At 51.6% G+C, this 19,446-nt stretch overlaps 1 protein-coding gene across 17 annotated transcripts in view; it reads left to right on the plus strand.

The window, feature by feature from the left end:
• COL13A1 (collagen type XIII alpha 1 chain) overlaps nucleotides 1–19,446 on the plus strand; it is a 149,890-nt gene that overhangs the window by 108,380 nt on the left and 22,064 nt on the right. For 8 of the 17 annotated variants that reach the window (XM_043925192.1, XM_043925193.1, XM_043925200.1 and 5 more), the window contains 15 exons: nucleotides 504–536; nucleotides 1,141–1,167; nucleotides 4,252–4,305; nucleotides 5,277–5,363; nucleotides 6,151–6,204; nucleotides 7,324–7,368; nucleotides 7,744–7,812; nucleotides 8,662–8,685; nucleotides 10,148–10,210; nucleotides 11,307–11,351; nucleotides 11,672–11,824; nucleotides 12,363–12,461; nucleotides 13,797–13,841; nucleotides 18,199–18,240; nucleotides 19,213–19,239. In XM_043925192.1, coding sequence (XP_043781127.1) covers nucleotides 504–536; nucleotides 1,141–1,167; nucleotides 4,252–4,305; nucleotides 5,277–5,363; nucleotides 6,151–6,204; nucleotides 7,324–7,368; nucleotides 7,744–7,812; nucleotides 8,662–8,685; nucleotides 10,148–10,210; nucleotides 11,307–11,351; nucleotides 11,672–11,824; nucleotides 12,363–12,461; nucleotides 13,797–13,841; nucleotides 18,199–18,240; nucleotides 19,213–19,239 — 867 coding nt within the window. The remainder of the gene's footprint in view (nucleotides 1–503; nucleotides 537–1,140; nucleotides 1,168–4,251; nucleotides 4,306–5,276; nucleotides 5,364–6,150; nucleotides 6,205–7,323; nucleotides 7,369–7,743; nucleotides 7,813–8,661; nucleotides 8,686–10,147; nucleotides 10,211–11,306; nucleotides 11,352–11,671; nucleotides 11,825–12,362; nucleotides 12,462–13,796; nucleotides 13,842–18,198; nucleotides 18,241–19,212; nucleotides 19,240–19,446) is intronic. The other 9 variants (XM_043925201.1, XM_043925204.1, XM_043925207.1 and 6 more) reach the window with 5 other exon arrangements.

The raw sequence follows: 19,446 nt of genomic DNA on the forward strand, positions 1-19,446 counted from the left end.
GAGCTGATAAGAAAGTGGGGTTCACTCCCCAGTCCACTGGGTCTTAGAGCTAGAGGGATCCCTTAAGGAGAGTCCCACAGGCAGCCTCAGGGGCCAGTGAGCTTAGTAAACTCAGCCACCTGCTGTTGTCCACTTCCCTGCAGCTCTCCTCCCCACCCTTTCTCCTCCATCTCCTCCTCCTCCTTTCGTAGCCCCACCCCCATTCCACCCAAGGATGCCCCCCATCTAGCCCAGTCAGGAGCTGCCTGCCATGGTGCCCTCTGAGTCTCCCAGGAGGGTCTGGAAGCCCAGGGAGTCTGGCTGAGCACAGAGGGTCTTTCTCAGGCCACTCTCTCTGAGCCGAGCTCAGCAACCCCCTTCCCCATGGACCTGAGCAGCAGCCCAAAGTCTCCACATCTCATGTCTCCCCAAGAGGAGGCTGAGAGAGGAGGCTGGCCACCTCTTCTGTGCCCCCACCCCGCCTCAGGTGAGAAAGTCCCCATGCCTTTCCTTCTCTCTGCCAGGGGGCTCCTGGAACCACTGTGGCTGGGATGAAGGTCAGTGGACCTTGTAACTCAAGACCTGAGGGGCATGATGGGAGGGGTGGAGAGGACAGAGTTGGGGTTTCAGGGGCTCGGTGGATGGCCACTGGACCAAGGCGGGAGCAGACAGACTTCAGAACCGTTGCCCTTAAAGCAGCATGTATGCCAGATGCTCAGCTTGAATAACAGATGTTTAACTAAGCCACTCAAGTAACTGGCAAAGGTTTACCAGTCTCAGCTGAAGGTCCCACCAGCCTGCCAACGTGAAAGGAGTCTAGTGCTTTGCTTTGCTCTCCAGAATTCAGCTGGTGGGCAGGAACACTCCTGAAGCAGAAATTCTCTATGTGGATCTCCTGGCAGGTCATTTACAGGGACACGGCATCCAAAGCAAACTCCCCTTCCTTCCTCTCCCTCCTCCTGGGCTGCCTGCCTCTCATCTGCCACCGTCTCACCTGGGGGAAGAATAAGGAACAGTCCAGGAGGGGCCGAGTCCGAGGCAGAGGAAAGCCCTGAGGTGATCAGACACTTCTGCCCCCAAATGCCTTCACTCCTCTGCTCCTGGCCTCACTCATCTGGCTCTCTCACATTCTTTACCAGAGTCTTCTTTTCTCCCACGCAGGGTGAACCTGGGATCCCAGGAGCCAAGGTACTGATACAGAGGAAATGTTCCGGGCAGCCCGGAGCATCAGGTCTGGGGTGGAGGTGGGAGGGGCTGCTGTGGTTTTGCTCCTGGTCCCCCGAGGCTGGTCCGGGGCTGGGGACCTGACGGAGCAGAGGAGAGCCCACCAGGGAGGGGCTTGCTTGTCAAGAATGCGCTGCAGATGCCTCGCTTCCCCCTCCCTGGATCCTGGCCCGTGCAACTGTCTGGTTTACATTCACACCAGCGGCAGCGGGCGGTGACATGGTCCCCTGCACCCGCAGGGCTGTGTCTCTCATCCAGTCCAATAAGAGGTGTAACGTGAGAAAAGTTTCCGTGTCAAAGACATTTGAGAAATAACGGAGTTTCAAACTATTACACAGGTTTCTTTCCTGCAGGCCTTCTCAGAGCCTTTACTGTGCTAAATATACCTTGGGAAACTCTTTCGGGGGCCGCAGAGAATGAGATGGTTATATAGCATCTCTGACTCAATGGACATGAATTTGAGCAAATTCCAAGAGATAGTGAAGGATAGGGTAGTCTGGCGGGCTGCAGTCCATAAGGTCGCAAAGAGTCAGACGCGACTGAGCAACTAAACAAAAAGAAAGTAACTTCTGCAGCATTTTCAAACTTCCTGACAAGGACAACCTTTTTTTAAGAGGTGCGTCTTAGGGGGCAGGTATTCTGGAAACACTCATCTATGATTACTGCCCCTCGTACCCCTCACCACTCCCACCCCATCCTCTTATCAGTGACTTTCTTTTCTTACCCCAAAGGGAGACCCAGGAGCAACAGGGAAGCCGGGGCCCCCAGGTTTGCCGGGAAAGAGGGGGCAGAGGGTAGGATACCGTGTCTCCGAGTGTGTGCTCCCTTCACCCCGGCCTCTCCTGGTCCCCCCGTTCCCACCCCCACCCCCATGGCTGCCATGCTGCTTGCAGTGTGCGGTGGGTGCATGTGTCCCCGGGAGGAAGGGAATGCCAGCCAGGATGGCCTGCAAATCTTCAGAAATTCACACTCGAAGGCACAGCCTTTCTCCCTGAAAGCCATTGGGTACCCAAGAGGAAAGCCCAGCCGAAGGAAGGGAGGTCCTCTCTCCCCTGCTCCCATCCCCCAGGACCTCAGCAGGGCAGCCCTACACCCTTCCCCTTAGACCCCCGCCCCAGACAGGGGTATGCCCCCGCTAAAGCCGCAGGCCCTGCAGGGCGAGCTGGGGCCTTAGGACTCGTCCTTCTCACCCCTGCGGCTTTTACCTGGCCCTCCTCTCTTCCCTGTGTGTGAGCTTAGTAGCTCAGTCATGTCCAGCTCTTTGCAACCCCATGGATTGTAGCTGGCCAGGCTCCTCTGTCCATAGGGATTCTCCAGGCAAGAACACTGGAGTGGGTTGCCATGCCCTCCTCTTGTCATTCACATTTTCTACCCCAGGGCAGGTGGCAAGGGGATGACAGCTAGACTTGATGCGACATCCTTTGTGTCTTCCGCTGAAAAGTTCGTTGAGATATCCGAGTGAATTATGAGTCCAGGGCCCTCAGTGTATATTATTACATATGAGAACCACCATCAGACTGTGGCAATTGGAGCTTCTCATGCTGGCCTGGAGGGGCGCTCTCGAGGGGCCCTCCTGATACAGGACGCTGTGAATCCAAGTGAAGTCTTTGTGACACAGAAGGAGAAGCATCAAGAGAGCTGGGTGCTGCATCCAGCTCTGCCCCTGCTGCACTGAGGGGTCATCCACAGTCACGGAGACCCTTCATCTCTGCAGTGAGAGCGGGGCTCTGGGGCCCAAGTCATGAGCAAGAAAAATATTTTTTTGGTGGTAGACTAGAAAAGGGTACTTGTTTACTGGGCTTCCCTGGTAGCTCAGCTGGTAAAGAATCCGCCTGCAATACAGGAGACCCGGGTTCGATCCCTGGGTTGGGAAGATCCACTGGAGAAGGGATAGGCTACCAACTCCAGTATTCTTGGTCTTCCCTGGTGACTCAGATGGGAAAGATGGTAAAGAATCCACCTGCAATGTGGGAGACCTGGGTTCGATCCCTGGGTTGGGAAGGGAACGGCTGCCCTGCCCACTCCAGTATTCTGGCCTGGAGAATTCCGTGGACTACATAGTCCACAGGGTCACAAAGAGTTGGACACGACTGAGCAACTTTCGCTTGTTTACTAGGGCTGCCCTAACACAGGACCACTGACTGGGTGGCTTCAACAGCAGACATTGATTGACCCACAGTTCTGAGGCTGGAAGTCTGAGATCAGGTGTCAGCAGGGTTGGACACCCTTCTGCGGGGTGTCCCATGCCTCTCTCCTGGTTCCTGGTAGCTTGCTGCCATTCTTGGTCTTCCTTGGCTTGTTGAAGTATCGCCCTAGTCTCTGCCTTCGTCTTCACGTGGTATTCTCCCCAAATGCATGTCTGTGTCCAAAGTTCCCTTTTCTTTATAAGGACACTGATCATACTGGATTAGGGGCCCACCCGACTCCAGGGTGACCTCATAATTTAGCTAATTACATCTCTAGTGGTCCAATTGCCAAGTAAGGTCACATTCTGAGATATTTGGAGTTAGGACTCCAGCATATGAATTTGCATGGGACACAATTCAACCTGAGGCACACTTCTCAAAATATTCCTCCAAAGGAAAAGTTCTAGTGTGATGGTTTTTGTCATCCCTAGAGGCAGGAAGGAGGTGGGCAGAAAGCTCTCCCTAAAGACCAGGAACATCTAATTGCTAGACATTACAAACGTGAAAAACAGCAAAGCAGTTTTTTAAAAAGAATGCCAAATATTGGCATTCTGAATGGCTCACGTCTCCCTAGGAAACCCCCCTAAGGGACTCAATGCTCTTGGCTCCTCTCCCTACATAAGTGCCAAGGGTCCCACCCACACAGGACTGGGAGGACAATGATACCAGTGGGAAGTGTCCCAAGGAAGGAGTGAGGTCCCTGATAGGGTCCAGCAGGAAATGAGTCCTTGAGAGAACAGCCCAGGTAAGGGCAGGGAGGTAGGAGAAAAGAAAGTCAAGACCCTACATTAGAGGGCTGGTGCCTTCGCCAACATACTAGAGAAACAGTTCCTAACCCAAACTGTCTACATTCCCTCCACAGGGTGAGAAGGGGGCTGCAGGGTCCCCCGGGCCACTCGGCCTCTTGGGGCAGAAGGTGGGTAGCAACCAGCTCTGAATGGTGGGCTCTGTGTAGAAGTTCAGCATCCATCTCCACCCACATTTCCCACCCTGCACATTCACACGGGCCCCAGCATTACAGGGGTCCCTCCCAGATTGGGGGAAAGCAGCCAGATTCTGTTTTGGGGGACAGAAGCATGGGGTACCACATGGGAGGTCCTGACTGTCCCCAAAAAGCCCCAAATTCAAAGAATTTATTAGCTATGACTTGGTCTGATTTCTCTGCACCCGGTCTGAAAGCATAGTCTACAGTACATGAGCTCCGCAGATATTCCATTAAAAAAAAAAGAAGTCAAATAAGTTTGGCTCTATACAATAGCCCCCTCAGAATTCTACTCAATACTCTGTAATGGCCTATATGGGAAAAGAATCTGAAAAAGAGTGGAGATATATATATATAATATATGTATGTATAACTGATTCACTTTACTGTATGCCTGAAACTAACACAAGTCAGCCATACACCAATAAAAATTTTTTTAATAAATGAAGCAGGCTCCTCAGAGAGTCATAAGCACCTTGGCCTGTCCAAGAGGCTCCTGACACCCTGTGGTGAAGGAGCCTGGATAGCTTCATTTCATTTTGCCTTTCCGACATTGTTTGGCCACCAGACCCCTTTTTGTCACATTCTGAATATTCCCAACCTGCTGAAGGAGTGTTTCCTGAAACACACTTTGAGAAACCTTGATCCTGGTTCTGATGGGGATCTTGTTCTAGCTTACACCTGTTCCACTTTAGTAACCAGTTCCATTCTCTCCCCAAATCCCATGGCCAGGCTTCTGAAAGCCTCTGGTCCCCAGCCATGCTGGAGCCCACCGTTCCCCAACATTCAGCATAGACCGAGGGGCAGTCTGCTGTCTTTAGTCCTTTGAACTATGAGGGGAGAAGAGACAGAGACCAACCACCTGCCTCAAAGTTAGTGATGGTAACTCTACCTTCCACCCCCAGGGAGAAAAAGGCGATGCTGGCAACTCCATTGAAGGAAGCAGAGGGGAGCCTGGACCCCCAGGGCTTCCTGGACCCCCAGGGCCAAAGGTGAGTCTTTCCCTTGGACTGGTGCTCAAGCCAAGTGTTTGCCTGTGGTCCTTATCCCTAGTCCATTTGGGGGACTTTATATCCTGGGCACCTTGCCTTCTCTCCTCCTCTAAGTGTGTGGTTTTTCCAGTGGATTCTAGAAAGGTCTGAGCTCCTGGGACCGAGCTCCTACTTCCAAGCAGTGACCTTGACTCTCCAAAAGAGATGCCCTCTCTGGGGCAGATGGAAGTAGGAGCCATTGACTCAAATGGCTGTGATGTAACTGAGTCAAGGACCAGTGGCTGCCAGGTCTTTGGATAATCAGAAAGGCCCATAGCCTGGACTCTGAATCAGCCACAGAGACTCCTGCCTCTCCCTGCTCTTCCGGTCCTAGGCCTCCTGGGGCCCCCTCCCCACATGCCTAGGCCCTTCCCACTCCCCTCTGTCTCCCAGGCAGGATCTGGTGAGTGTTCCAGGCTCCAAAGTGACCTGCCTCCTACAGCCAGAAGTTGATGAGGGTCCATAGTTAGGGGCCTCAACAAGCTGGACACGTATGTGTTGACTAAGAACTGAGGAGGGCCTGGCAGCACAGAAGTCAGAGGAGGAAAGGAATAGGTCAGGAGGGCTGCTTGGAGGAGGTGGGCCTGGGCAGGGCCCAAGGGTGGGGAAGTCAGACAGGTTGAATAGGGGGAGTTAGTAGATATGAGCGGGCAAGAGATAGAGCCCAGATACACTTGCTACAACATGAATGGCCGGACTGTCTCTTGCCCCCTGCGTATCCTCATCCCATCTCTCTCCTGTTGCCTAGGGGGAGGCTGGAGCAGATGGCCCGCCAGGCCCCCCAGGAGAGCAAGGAGACAAGGTACAGAGGGCCCCGATCTAAGAGCTGCAGGATGAGGGTCAGCTTGGGAGCTCAGACGGAGAGAGAGTCTTGGCCGTCCCTGCCACTGGGCCCCAGGCACAGGGCTGACTGACATGACTCCATCTCTCGTGGTCACCTTGAGCTTTGGGGAACTCCCTCTGAGATGGTGGCCAGGCACGGGCCAGGGATGAAACGCTGCGCCTGGGGAATGCAGTGCCCCAGAGGCCCTGCATCTACTATTTTCCAACCACTGGTAAAGGTGGGGCTCCATTCTCTCTGGCTCCTGTGCACAGGCCAGCCTGGTGCTGCTATGGGCACTGCAAGCCTGTGGGTGCCGGGAGGGGCCGGCTGCTACCTGGAGGTGACGCTCCCTGAGCTGACCCACTGGAGGGTCAGCAGAAGTTGAGTTATATTAAAGGGTTTGTTTTCCCTTTATTTTTACTTTCTGGCTTCATTTTTAAAGCTGTGTTCAGGGTTCACATTTTCCCAGATCAAGTGTGGAACTCTGCTTTGCTTTTCACAATTTATACCACCTTTCGTTTATTCCCCATGGTTCTGTCCTGTTTCCAACAAGTACAAATCCCCCCCCACCCAACCTGCTCCAGGAGGCAGGGTGTTTCTAATCCCTCACCCTGGCCCCCCGTGTTTCCTCCCACAGTTTGGGTCTTCCACCAGCAGACAGGAACTGCCGGGGCTCTCCAAGGCGATTGGCGACCACCCAGGCAATTGGCACAAAGTTTCTGAACCCTTGCTCCTTGAGCAGGATGGGAACAGAGGGGCAGAGGGTCTGATCTCTGCTCCCAAGGAGGTGGCTGACTTAGGGGACTGAGGAGAGGTGGCCAGACAAACAAGGATAGAATCACCAACAGCTCACGCGGGACAGAAAAAAGACCTTCCAGTATGAAGCTGGAGGGAGCTCAGAGGGAGAGGGCCATGCGGGCTGGCAGAGGCGCTTCCCGAGGGGTGGATCCTGCATGAGATGGAGCCCTGCGCCCTCCTGGCCTGCCCTGAGCTGAGCCTCCCAGCCCCTCCAGGGCCCCAACACACAGACCATCTGGGGACATCAGATTCTCTGTACCTGCTTTATGCCTATTTCACTCTAATTTTGTCCTGCAACAGGGGGAGCCTGGAGCACCTGGAGATCAGGGACCTACTGGCCCCAAGGTAGGTGCATCTCTCATCCAGAGAATCAGGGCAGCATGTCTCAGCTCCCTGGGGTCACGGCGTGAAGTGGCTCATCTGGGGCTCTCCAGGAAGAGCATTCTGGCCCCAGACAGGTTGTCTGGCTAGGATGTCTGACATTGCAGCCACAATCAGACTCAGCGTCCCCCAGGTCTGTCTAGTCCAGGGCTCTCCGTTGGTTCTGGATTCCCTGAGCATCCCCTGAGCGTGTCTGGAGCCCCGGTAGCCACCGCCAGACGCTCTGGACCCACCTGTGGAGCGAGCGTCGGCTCTGATCCCATTTGTAGGAGCAGGAGGTGCCTGTCCTGAGGTCCCCGCTGACCCAGGCCCTGGGTACAGCTATCGTTTGTCTCCTAGGGCTCCAAGGGAGAACCTGGGAAAGGAGAGATGGTGGACTACAACGGGAACATCAACGAGGCTCTCCAGGTGAGTGGGACCGCCCAGAGACAGTTGGTCCAGTGGTTAAGACTCCATGCTTCTACTGCAGGGAGCCTGGGTTCAATCCTTGGTTGGGGAACTAAGATCCCTCATGCCATAAATTTTTTTTTAAAAAGCGGGGTGTTACTGACATCTGGGGCTGGTTAATCTTGGTTGTGAGAAGGCTGACCCGTGTGCCAGAGGATGTCCAGCAGCATCCCGGGTCTCTACCCACTAGATCCCAGTAGATGGCACCTATGTCATTGCCTCCCAGCTATAAAAAAACAAAGTATGTCTCTGCACACTGCTGGATGTCCCCAGGGGGACAAAATCACCCCAGACTGAGAACTGCTCCTTTAAAGGAATCCTTGTACCTGTGTGAATCCATGTTCAAGGTGTACATATTTTTTTTTTAATGCCAACAATTGTCCCTCTAATTTATTTTCAAGTAGATCCGTGTTTTGTTCTGCTGTGTTTAAAGGGAGGTACATCAGAGCCTTAAATCTGGGTCTTAGAAGAAGGGGGAAGATGAAGGGAGGGTCCCGGTCAGTGATTAGAAGGAAGACATGCTTCTTTCTTCCCTCTCTGGTAAAGGGACAGTTTGCGGTCCCTTTAAGCATGTCTGACTCTGTTGTAGACAGCATTTGGTGCTCGTGGGGTGTTCTCTGTCCAGTGATTACGAACCTGTGGGAGAGGTGAGGGTGGGGTGAGTCTGGAAGGCACAGAGTCCCCGAGAGGGTCTCCCTCTGTGGTGCTCCTTCAAGGGGCTCAGCGCCCACACTTCCAGGACTGTTTTGAGGGACCCTCCAGGTGGCTCTTGATTTGCTCTTCAACTGATCACGTGGTGTTGATTTTTAGGAGATCCGGACACTGGCCTTGATGGTGAGTCCTCGTCCCTTGATTCCCTCCCCGGCCTGCCCCAGGTGCTGGACTGGGGGCTGGGGGTGGGCAACCTGAAAGCCAAACCAGAAGGTTAGCGTAGACCCTGTTGTCCTGGGTCAGGGACTGGCCTGAGCCTGAGCAGGATCACAGCTGTCATCTGGAGTGGTTCTTCAACTCAGCAGGGCACTCCTGTCAAAGAATAAACGCTGGGTTCTCTCTGCAACGGCATCGAGAAAGTAGTGGTATGGAGGAAGATATTTCTATGTTTCTCCTTTTACCCAAACTTTCACTAATAAAGTGTAATCCTAAGAAATCAGTAGCGATCCTCCACTTTTCCTGGAAATCAACTTCATTATTTGCATCTGGAAAACCAGTGTATTCTAAGCCTGGATCCTGCATGGGTGCCCAGCAGTGATAGGTCCTCAGTGAATATCTGCAGTTAAAATGATCACCACCTGCTTTAACTTCCAAGTCAGAGAAAAGAGGAGAGATCAAGAAGTTCTCAAACTACTCACATTTTATGTCATTCAATATTTTTTAGTGGCCATATGCTAGAGAACACACTTAGAGATGATGCAAATCCAGAACTAAGCACCAATCATGATGCCTCAATCCCAGAGATTGGTATTAACCAAATGGTTCTGAAATAGTGGGCTTCATTTGGAAACATTAAAATATATTATTTGAAATAGCTATTTGAAACAAAACTTTCATGGAAAAATTTCTTAATTTTTAAAATCAACCTTGAATTAACTGTACATACAATAAAATGTACCCACTTTAGGTGTAGAATTTGTTGAGTTTTGACAAATGTATATAGTCTTGTATCCACCACCTCGATCACTCCAGAAAATTCCTTCCTGAGACTCAAGAGTCAGTCCCACACTCACCCCACTGATCTGCTTTCTATCACCCTAGCTTAGGTCTGTCTTCAGTTCTGGAGTTTCTTAAGAATGGAGTCAGTCAGTATGTCAGCATCTGCCTCTGGCTTCTTTTGCTCTGCATCACGTGTCAGAGCCTCTTTCTTTTATGGCATGGCCTGTGCAGTGCTTGGCTCTTTTCACTGCTGTACAGTATTCCACTGTGTGAATGTACCAGACATTCACCTGTTGATGGACATTTGGGTTGTTTCCCAGAGACATTTCTAAATCACTGTCAGGGAAGGTCAGATTTATCTTCTAGGAAACCAAGGAGCCCCCAGGGTGCAGAGGGAAGGGGAGGAAAAGGCTGATAGGTGTGACTCTAGGATCCCCAACCCTGTCTTTAGCCTAAACACACTCAGAGCTTACCTGCCTTACACTGTGGAGTCTCCTTGTTATTTTCTTTGAAAAAAAAAAAAAAAAGTGTTCCTACCGCTGATGAAATGTTTGGAAATAATCAGCCTCCACATACACCTCCCTGGAGACAGGCCATCCGTCCTCAGTCATAATGTTCTCCCTCAGGTCTCTCTTTCCTTTCCTAGGGGCCCCCTGGTCTTCCTGGGCAGATCGGCCCACCCGGAGCTCCGGGGATCCCAGGCGAGAAGGTAACACTGTCTTGACAAGGCAGATGCAGACCCTGCAGAAGCCCTGCATGTGTCTCTGAGCATGGGACCCTATGGCTGCCCCCATCTGTATCCTTCTCATGTTCCCAGGGCCACCACCCCACTCCAGCCTGCAATTCTCCCCAAGCTCCAAGGCACCACCTGCCCACCATCCCTCCCACACCCTCAACTCTGCCGTTCTTCCCTCACTGTCTGGTCTCAGGCTCCTGTAACTCACAGGCCCCTCTGTTACAGTGAGGCCTGGGTCTAGACGAGCTCCCACCCTAGCTGGACCCACAGCAGGGACTCAACCCGCCATCACAGCACGTAGCACTTAAGCCCCTCCCCAGTCTCACCCCTCCCTCCATTCCTGCTTCCTTTTATCCTCTGCCCTCATCCCTGTGGATTTTCTCAGAAAGCCACGCTCATTGTCCTTCTGTCCTCCACTCATGAGACCTTCTGCCCTAAAGTCCCTTCTTGTCTCCCCTACCTTTCAAAGTCCTCATGTTTCAATCCCACCTTGAAGGCTGCCACCTCCTCCCTGAAGCCTTACCTGATCTACCAGGAGGAATTCACTGCTCTTTCCTCTCAGCTTGCTTTGGTGGTATAGCTGGTTATTTGCTGTGCTGTATTTAGTCACTCAGTCATGTCTGACTCTTTGTGACCCCACAGACTGTAGCCCGCCAGGCTCCTCTATCCATGGGGATTCTCCAGGCAAGAATCCTGGAGTGGGTTGCCATGCCCTCCTCCAGGGCATCTTCCCAACCCAAGGACTGAACCCAGGTCTCCCACATAGCAGGCGGATTCTTTACCATCTGAGCCACGAGGGAAGCCCAAGAATACTGGAGTGGGTAGCCTCTCCCTTCTCCAGGGGATCTTCCCTGCCTAGGAATCAAACCGGGATCCACCGTTCATTAACCACAGGCCTTGGGCTCACAACTCTGCACTGGGGGACTCTCACTCACCTCTAAAACAGAGTCAGTGAAAGTACCTACCTTCTGCGTGAGTGCTGAGGACACCTGCCACACCAAGTGCCATATATGTAATGGTTACCATTCTCCTCTGGTCCGAGAGTGACCTTGGCTTGTTCTGGCTGCAGGGGGAGATTGGACTGCCAGGCCCTCCCGGACTCGACGGGGAAAAGGTAAGCACACGCCCAGACAAACCTCTAAAGATAGTCTTTGCCCCGGGGGTGAGGGTGCAGAAGGCTCTGGAGGGAGCCCGGGTGCACACCTAGTGCGGAAGCGAGAAGAGGGGAGGGGGGACCCACCTGTAGAAGCCTCCCGAGCCCCAGTGCTGGCCCCAGGAGGAGCCAGGCAGACCCACGCTGCACAGGCTCTCTGCCTGGTCCAATAAAGCACCCAAGAGCCAAGTCCTTAGGGCCCCCCGCACCCCATTCTTTCATGTTCTTCCCCTCGATCCTCCATGGGTGTATCTAATACGTGTTGCTGATCTTTTCTCGAGGGACCTCGAGGCAAACCAGGAGATGTGGGCCCTCCTGGTCCCCAAGGCCCCCCAGGAAAGCCTGGGCCTGCAGGAATGAAGGGAGAAGATGGCCTCCCGGGGAGCCCAGGAGAGAAGGGGGAGAAAGGGGAGACGGGGCAGCCAGGACCACCGGTGAGTGCCAGGCCCACCTAGCGTGATACAGCTGTGTGCTGTGCCCGGTGCAGCTGGAAACCAGGGTCGGGAGCCGGGGACAGGGGCTCACCTGCTTCCTCCTCCAGGCTTACTTTATGAAAGCTAGTTTCCTCCCTCAAGAGACCTGGGTCCTGCTCTGTCATCTCCCATTCACAGGAAAGTCCCTGAGCCTGGCAGAGCCTCAGTTTCCTCGTCTGTAAAATGGGGATGATAATGCCGTCCCTGGATACCTCACTGGGTTGTTGGGAAGATAAAGTTGTGGGTGTAAAACTGTCTCTTGGGACAGCATACAGAAGCCCTAGACCCAAGGGAGGTACTAACAAGGCACCTTGCCCAGGCCAGCTGGGTTTGACCTAGGAACCTTCTTTGGGCCTCACAGCTTCCATCTGAGAAATGGACAGCACCCTAGACATCTGCTCTCGGGGGAAGGGGGTCCCACGTGCAGGCCACAGCTGGTCCGCAGACCTCAGTGTTATGACCTAGCCCTTGGTTAACAGAGATCTTTGTCAATCCGTAGGGTCTAGACGGCCCAACTGGGGAGAAAGGAGAACCAGGTGACCCAGGGAGACCCGGCGCGACTGGACTTCCTGGCCCAATCGGGCTCCCAGGATTTATAGTAAGGCGAGAGGACAAGCATCACAGTAGTCAGCGGGCCTCTGCTGATGAGGGCAAGCAAGTCGGGTGCCCTGACTGCGGTCACCTGCCTAGCAGGCGCCTGGTGTGATGAGGCTGCCCTGACCTCATCTGCCGTCCCAGCCTGGGGGTGGGAGGGTCCTCTGGATGAGCAGCTGCTCCCTGAGGGGCAGATGGGTGTCAACAGGGGCTCCAGCTCCCTCCGCTCACAACATGGTGGCCTCCCTCTCCAGGGGCGTACAGAGTTCACAGGTGCCAGAACCTTGGACTTGGAGAAATTCCCCTCTTAGAGGTAGAAAGAACCTCAGAGGTCAACCAGTCCTACCTCTGACCCAGTGCTGGGGCCCTCGGAGGCCACTGACTGCCCACTCAGCTGGGACAGGCGGGCAGCTGGTGGCCTCCTGCCGTGTCCCCTCCAAACTGGAGGGAGTGCTCCCTATGTGGCGTGAGGGTCCTCCATCAACACCCTGTGGGCCTGGCTCTGCTTCTGGAGCCATATTTGCTTTCGGTAGCTGCATAGCAAGTCACCACAAATTCAGTGGCTTAAAACAACACACATGTGTTATGGCAGTCCCATGGGTCAGGAGTCCTGGCATGGGGCCTCCGCCCAGCGCCTCTTGAAGCTGCAGTCAGGTTGCCATCAGCTGCATTCCCATTTAGTGCTGGGGTCCTCTTCCAAGCTTGCTGCTGTTGGCATAATCCAGTCCTTTCTATAGTAGGACTGAGTCCCTCAGCTCCTACAGGCCACCTATAGTTCCCGACCACACAGCCTTTCTCATAGTAGGCAGAGCACATTACAGTAGCTTGCTTCTTCAAGGCCAAGGCCAGGAGGAGCATCTCAGTGCACGCAAGCAAGACAGAGGTGTGTGTGCATGTGTGTGTGTGTGTGTGTGAGAGAGAGACATACTTGTAACACAGTCTTAACCTATCAGTTGTATAACATCTGTATAATTTGTACCTAAGCTTATAACATAATCACAAGAGAGACAGACCATCACCTTTGCCACAGGCCATATTCTATTAGTTAGAGACAAGTCCCAGGTCTATGCTAGGGTCTCTACCCTACAGGATCCATGCAGAATATCAGCCTCTCCTCCCATGTGCTATTAATAGAACCTCAGATACAGGAAGCCAGTGATCACAGGCTCCCTGCCCTGGTCTTCATCTTCAGGCCAGTTACCCCCCGTAGCTTCCCAGGTGATCTTTGCAGACACCTAGACATAGCCTAATCCCGGTCTGGTTTGTCACAAATTTGAGGGTGTCTATCCCGGACTCCCTGGAGTGCTGGCATCCACGCCGTGTTGTTTTGTGTCCACAGGGAGAGAAAGGAGAACCAGGGGAGAAGGGTGACCCAGGAATGGAGGTAGGTTGTGCCTGCTCTGCGGCTTGTGTCATGGGGATTGTGACAGGGACCTCATCACACCACAGTCGCCAGTGGGCACAGCATTGCCGTGCTCCAGAATGAAATTCACAACTGCCTGGCACAGGAAGAGGGCAGGAAACAACATTTCCTGAGCACTTCAGGATCGTTGTTGTGAAGTTCGCTCCACTGGTCAAGTCCCTCGGTGGCATTCACATGGCACCAGCCATGTTCCATTCCCAGTGCTAGAGCCTGCAGACAGGAAAAACAGACCGCTCCTGGGCAGCAAACAATCTCCAGTTGTGGGCACTAGAATGGCAACAGCTCAGGGAGTCGGGTGAGCACCCCAGAGGATGGGTCATTGGAGCAGGGTCTGTAGGAGTTTGCCCAGAAGCTCCAGAGGTAGGGTTTCCAGAGAGACAGTATTCTTATGAGAAGTGTGGTGGTGAAGGGGAAAGGAGAGAACAGTGGAGTGAGAGGTAGTCAGGATGGAAGCCACCTTCTCATAAGACAGGAGGGGACCAGGCTCAAGGAAAGAGCCAGGAAAACAAGAGAAATCAAGGATGCGTGAGGGAGAGGCTGTTTGTTGGGAGAGCCTGCGCCACCCCAACACCACTGCAGGGAGAGACCCCCAAAGAATCTCACCCCAACACCACCGCAGGGAGAGACCCCGCAAAGAATCTCACCCCAACACCACCGCAGGGAGAGACCCCCAAAGAATCTCACCCCAACACCACCGCAGGGAGAGACCCCCAAAGAATCTCACCCCAACACCACCGCAGGGAGAGACCCCCAAAGAATCTCACCCCAACACCACCGCAGGGAGAGACCCCCAAAGAATCTCACCCCAACACCACCGCAGGGAGAGACCCCCCAAAGAATCTCACCCCAACACCACCGCAGGGAGAGACCCCCAAAGAATCTCACCCCAACACCACCGCAGGGAGAGACCCCCAAAGAATCTCACCCCAACACCACCGCAGGGAGAGACCCCCAAAGAATCTCACCCCAACACCACCGCAGGGAGAGACCCCCAAAGAATCTCACCCCAACACCACCGCAGGGAGAGACCCCCAAAGAATCTCACCCCAACACCACCGCAGGGAGAGACCCCCAAAGAATCTCAGTCCCCGGAGAAGTCTCCTCAGTCACCCTTCAGTGTCCCCAAGCCCCGTCAGCATTTAGTAACCCAGACTTGATTATAGAACACGTGTGTTATTTATTTGGATAGCCTCCTAAGGAAATGCTCTGAAATTCAGGAAACGCATAATATGCAAAAATGTTCCTTCCAGATGTATTTAAAGTACAAATTGGAAACAGCCTGCATTTCTAACAAGGAGGAAATGATTAAATAACTTACCGCAACAATACTAATGGTAATAATAGTCCCCATGTTGGAGAGTTTTTCTTATGCCAAGCCCTGCTCCAAGCCCTGGCTAGTAGGAACTCATTTTTATTCCATTTGGTGAAGAGCACATCAACATGGAAAGGAGGTTTTTGGGGAACATGCAAAAATGAAAAAATGGGTTTTAAGTGAAAAAAAGAACCAAATTTTATACATATATATATATAATATCATCATAAGTATAGATACACATTCAAATACATTTTATGTATCAAGAAAGTATAGAAGGAAATAAAACAAAATATTAGCATTACTCAGAGATATTTAGGCTTTTTCCTTCTTTCAATTCTTTTTTTAATTAATTAATTTTTAAAATGTATTTATTTTTTAACTGAAGGATAATTGCTTTACAGAATTTTGTTGTTTTCTGTCAAACCTCAACATGAATCAGCCATAGGGAGACATTCTCTTTAGTTGCTATGTTAATGAATTTGTATTCCTTTAAAATTTTTAATATTTTAAATTCTCACATAGTAAAAGTGACTTTTCAGGGATGTGTGTAAGGGTCTATGAATTTTAATATATTCATGATTTTTATAACCTCTACCCCCATCAGGATATATGATTTACTTGTTTATACTAAGAAAAAAAGTAGTAAACATTTTTTTTAAGAAGGTAGAGTTTGCAAAGATTGCATTCCCTACAAGGTGACTACAGTATTGCAGAGCTAAAAACTCCACGTGGCCAAGGACAACAGGAGTTCCCTGTCTGCCGAGTGCAACGGCTGCCTTTGTGGTCACCTGGCAGAGGGTTCCCATGCTGGCCTCACTCCAGGGGATTCTGTCCCTAGAAAGGTGAAGAGCCCAAGGAGAGTCCAGAAGCTGAAGTAGGGGGACCCACTCAGAAAAGAGCAGGCAGGTCTCCTCCCAGCTCTTGGGTAACTGACTGTGGACAAATGGATGTCCATCTTCACCGGAGACAGAATCTACCCTTCACAGCATCCTCCTCTGAGAGGAAGACCTCCCAGGGTTCCTTCATCTTCACTGTCCAGTCCAAATCTCTTCTACTTTAACCTACCTTCAAAGGAAATGGAGACCCATATTCCCCCTCCTGTTACCACCCTGGGGAGCTTGAGGAATAGTCTTGAGAAGCATCTCAGTCTCCTTCCATTCCAGATAACCAATCTGTTTCTTTAAGCTAAAGGTCTCAAACCCAAATGCCAGCCAGGACCAAGCATGCAACAAATGAATGCAAAAGGTCTGGGTTCAAAACAATAGAGAGGGACTTCCCTGGGGTTGCAGTGGTTAAGACTCTGCACTTGCAGTTTGGGGGGACACAGGTGTACTTCCTAGTCAGGGAGCTAAGATCCCACATGCTGCGTGGCACAGCCAAAAAAAAATAATAATAGCAGAAAACAATAGGGAGTGGTGAGGACTAGGGTAAACCAAAGAACTGAAGCCCCACCAAGCAGGGAAAACTCTCCTTGAGCTTCAGGTAATTGTTGCCAGGCAAGAACAAGAACAGGTTCAACAGTACGTGAACCGTGAACTTCCAGATGTTCAAGCTCGTTTTAGAAAAGGCAGAGGAACCAGAGATCAAATTGCCAACATCCGTTAGATTATTGAAAAAGCAAGAGAGTTCCAGAAAAACATCTATTTCTGCTTTATTGACTATGCCAAAGCCTTTGACTGTGTGGATCACCACAAACTGTGGAAAATTCTGAAAGAGATGGGCATACCAGACCACCTGACCTGCCTCTTGAGAAATCTGTATGCAGGGCAGGAAGCAATAGTTAGAACTGGACATGAAACAACAGATTGGTTCCAAATAGGGAAAGGAGTACGTCAAGGCTGTATGTTGTCACCCTGCTTAAACTTATATGCAGAGTACAACATGAGAAACGCTGGGCTGAAGGAAGCACAAGCTGGAGTCAAGATTGCCGGGAGAAATATCAATAACCTCAGATATGCAGATGACGCCACCCTTATGGCAGAAAATGAAGGACTAAAGATCCTCTTGATGAAAGTGAAAGAGGAGAGTGAAAAAGTTGGCTTAAAGCTCAACATTCAGAAAACTAAGATCATGGCATCCAGTCCCATCACTTCATGGCAAATAGATGGGGAAACAGTGGAAACAGTGGCAGACTTTATTTTCTTGGGCTCCAAAATAACTGCAGATGGTGACTGCAGCCATGAAATTAAAAGACGCTTACTTCTTGGAAGAAAAGTTATGGTCAACCTAGCATATTAACAAGCAAAGACATTACTTTGCCAACAAAGGTCCGTCTAGTCGAGGCTATGGTTTTTCCAGTAGCCATGTATGGATGTGAGAGTTGGACTATAAAGAAAGCTGAGCACTGAAGAATTGGTGCTTTTGAACTGTGGTGTTGGAGAAGACTCTTGAGAGTCCCTTGGACTGCAAGGAGATCCAACCAGTCCATCCTAAAGGAAATCAGTCCTGAATGTTCATTGGAAGGACTGATGTTGAAGCTGAAACTCCAATACTTTGGCCACCTGATGCAAAGAGCTGACTCATTTGAAAAGACCCTGATGCTGGGAAAGATTGAAGGCGGGAGGAGAAAGGGATGGCAGAGGATGAGATGGTTGGATGGCATCACTGACTCAATGGAAATAAGTTTGAGTAAACTTCGGGAGTTGGTGATAGACAGGGAGGCCTGGTGCGCTGCAGTCATGGGGTAGCAAAGAATTGGACACGACTGAGCGACTGAACTGAACTGAACTGAAGAACAAGAGCCTGGGGCTGCCAGATTTTCTGGGTTTTCAAAAACATCTAGAAGAATAGACATTTTGAGGCATTAGGCTTTTTCTCAACATTGTGTAGGGAAATGAGTTTTTATGAGTTTCTGACCTGTTCTAAGCCTTCGTTTGGGAGACCGTGTACTGGCGGTTCTGTCTTCCCCCTTGCAACTCCAGCCGGACCCCAGACTTATGGCAAAAGGCAGGGCCACTGAGAGTATAACAAGTGGTGGGCTAATCATTTCCCTTTGGCTTCTAGGTTCCTGGGCCGCCAGGGCCAGAGGGGCCTCCTGGACCTCCGGTAAGTTTAGAGGGCTTGTCTGTGTTTCAGTCCACTGTGACTAGGCCCCTAACGTGCCCTCTCCATGGCAGTCACTGGGCTTAGTCTCAGCCTTAGGTCAACTATCATCTATTTCCACGGAGGGATTTTCACATCCACATGCGCCCTCCATGCTCCTCTTCCCTCCCACCTTAAACAGGCATCATCTCTGTGACACCAAGGAGCGTGGGCATTGCCTGGTTTCCTGGAAAGAGTTGACAAGCTTGACAGCCCCTAGGTCTGGTCATGGGGTCTGGTCCTTCCTCACAAAAGTCAGAGTCACTCTGTTCCTTTGCTATCAGACTTCTGTTCTTCTCCTTCTTCTATTCTGACTAACCAGCCAGCAGGATTAAAATAGAAAGTGACCCGTTTAAAACTGACTCCACTAGGTTGGCCCTTCCATATTTACAGGTGATAAGGCACCTTTAAAGGGACCCCTCTGCATTATACCTAGAGGATCCCTAAGCCTCCCCCTGGACCAATAGATGCTGGTCCCTGCCTCTGTGGGGTTCACAGTCCCCATGAGGATGGGTCACCCCATTGCCACTGGAACAAGTAGTAGCAGTAGCAATAATGGCAGTCGCCAATGTTTATTTAAACTTACTATGTGCCTGATACTATGCTAAGCACATTGCACATATCAATTTATTTCACTTTTGCTGGGTTCTCTCTGAATCTTCCTTTCATGACACTGAGTATTCTCTCATGAGTCAGCTGTGGGGGCCACAGAGAGATTCTCAGTTAGTACCTGACTGGGGAAACCCGGCTCAGGCCTCACTCCAGAAAGCCCCAGCAGACCCCCTTTAGCATTCCCTTCTATCTACCCCAGGCGGGGATCCCAGGCCAGGCTCTACACCCTAAGCCCTTGCCCTTTTGCGGTCCAACTTGTGGACAATGAGAGTGACTTAACCAGAAACGCAGTTCTGAGGTGCCTTGTTTTGATTCCAAATGCAGGGGCTCCAAGGCGTTCCTGGACCAAAGGTAAGAGGAGGTCACGTGGCAGATGCTGGGGGAGGGGGTGGAGGAAGCAGCCCTGTCGGTGAGGACAGAAAAGAGAGAAAGTGCTTCAGAGGCAGACCAGCTGACCCCTTCCCTAGATGGGATTATGTGACACTTTAGCCAGTGGGGTAGAATTAGGACAGAATAAAGTCCTGTGGTCCCATTAACATCCATCACTGATGCTGGACA

Source organism: Cervus elaphus, chromosome 15 (genome assembly GCF_910594005.1).
Source record: "Cervus elaphus chromosome 15, mCerEla1.1, whole genome shotgun sequence".
NCBI lineage: Eukaryota > Metazoa > Chordata > Mammalia > Artiodactyla > Cervidae > Cervus > Cervus elaphus.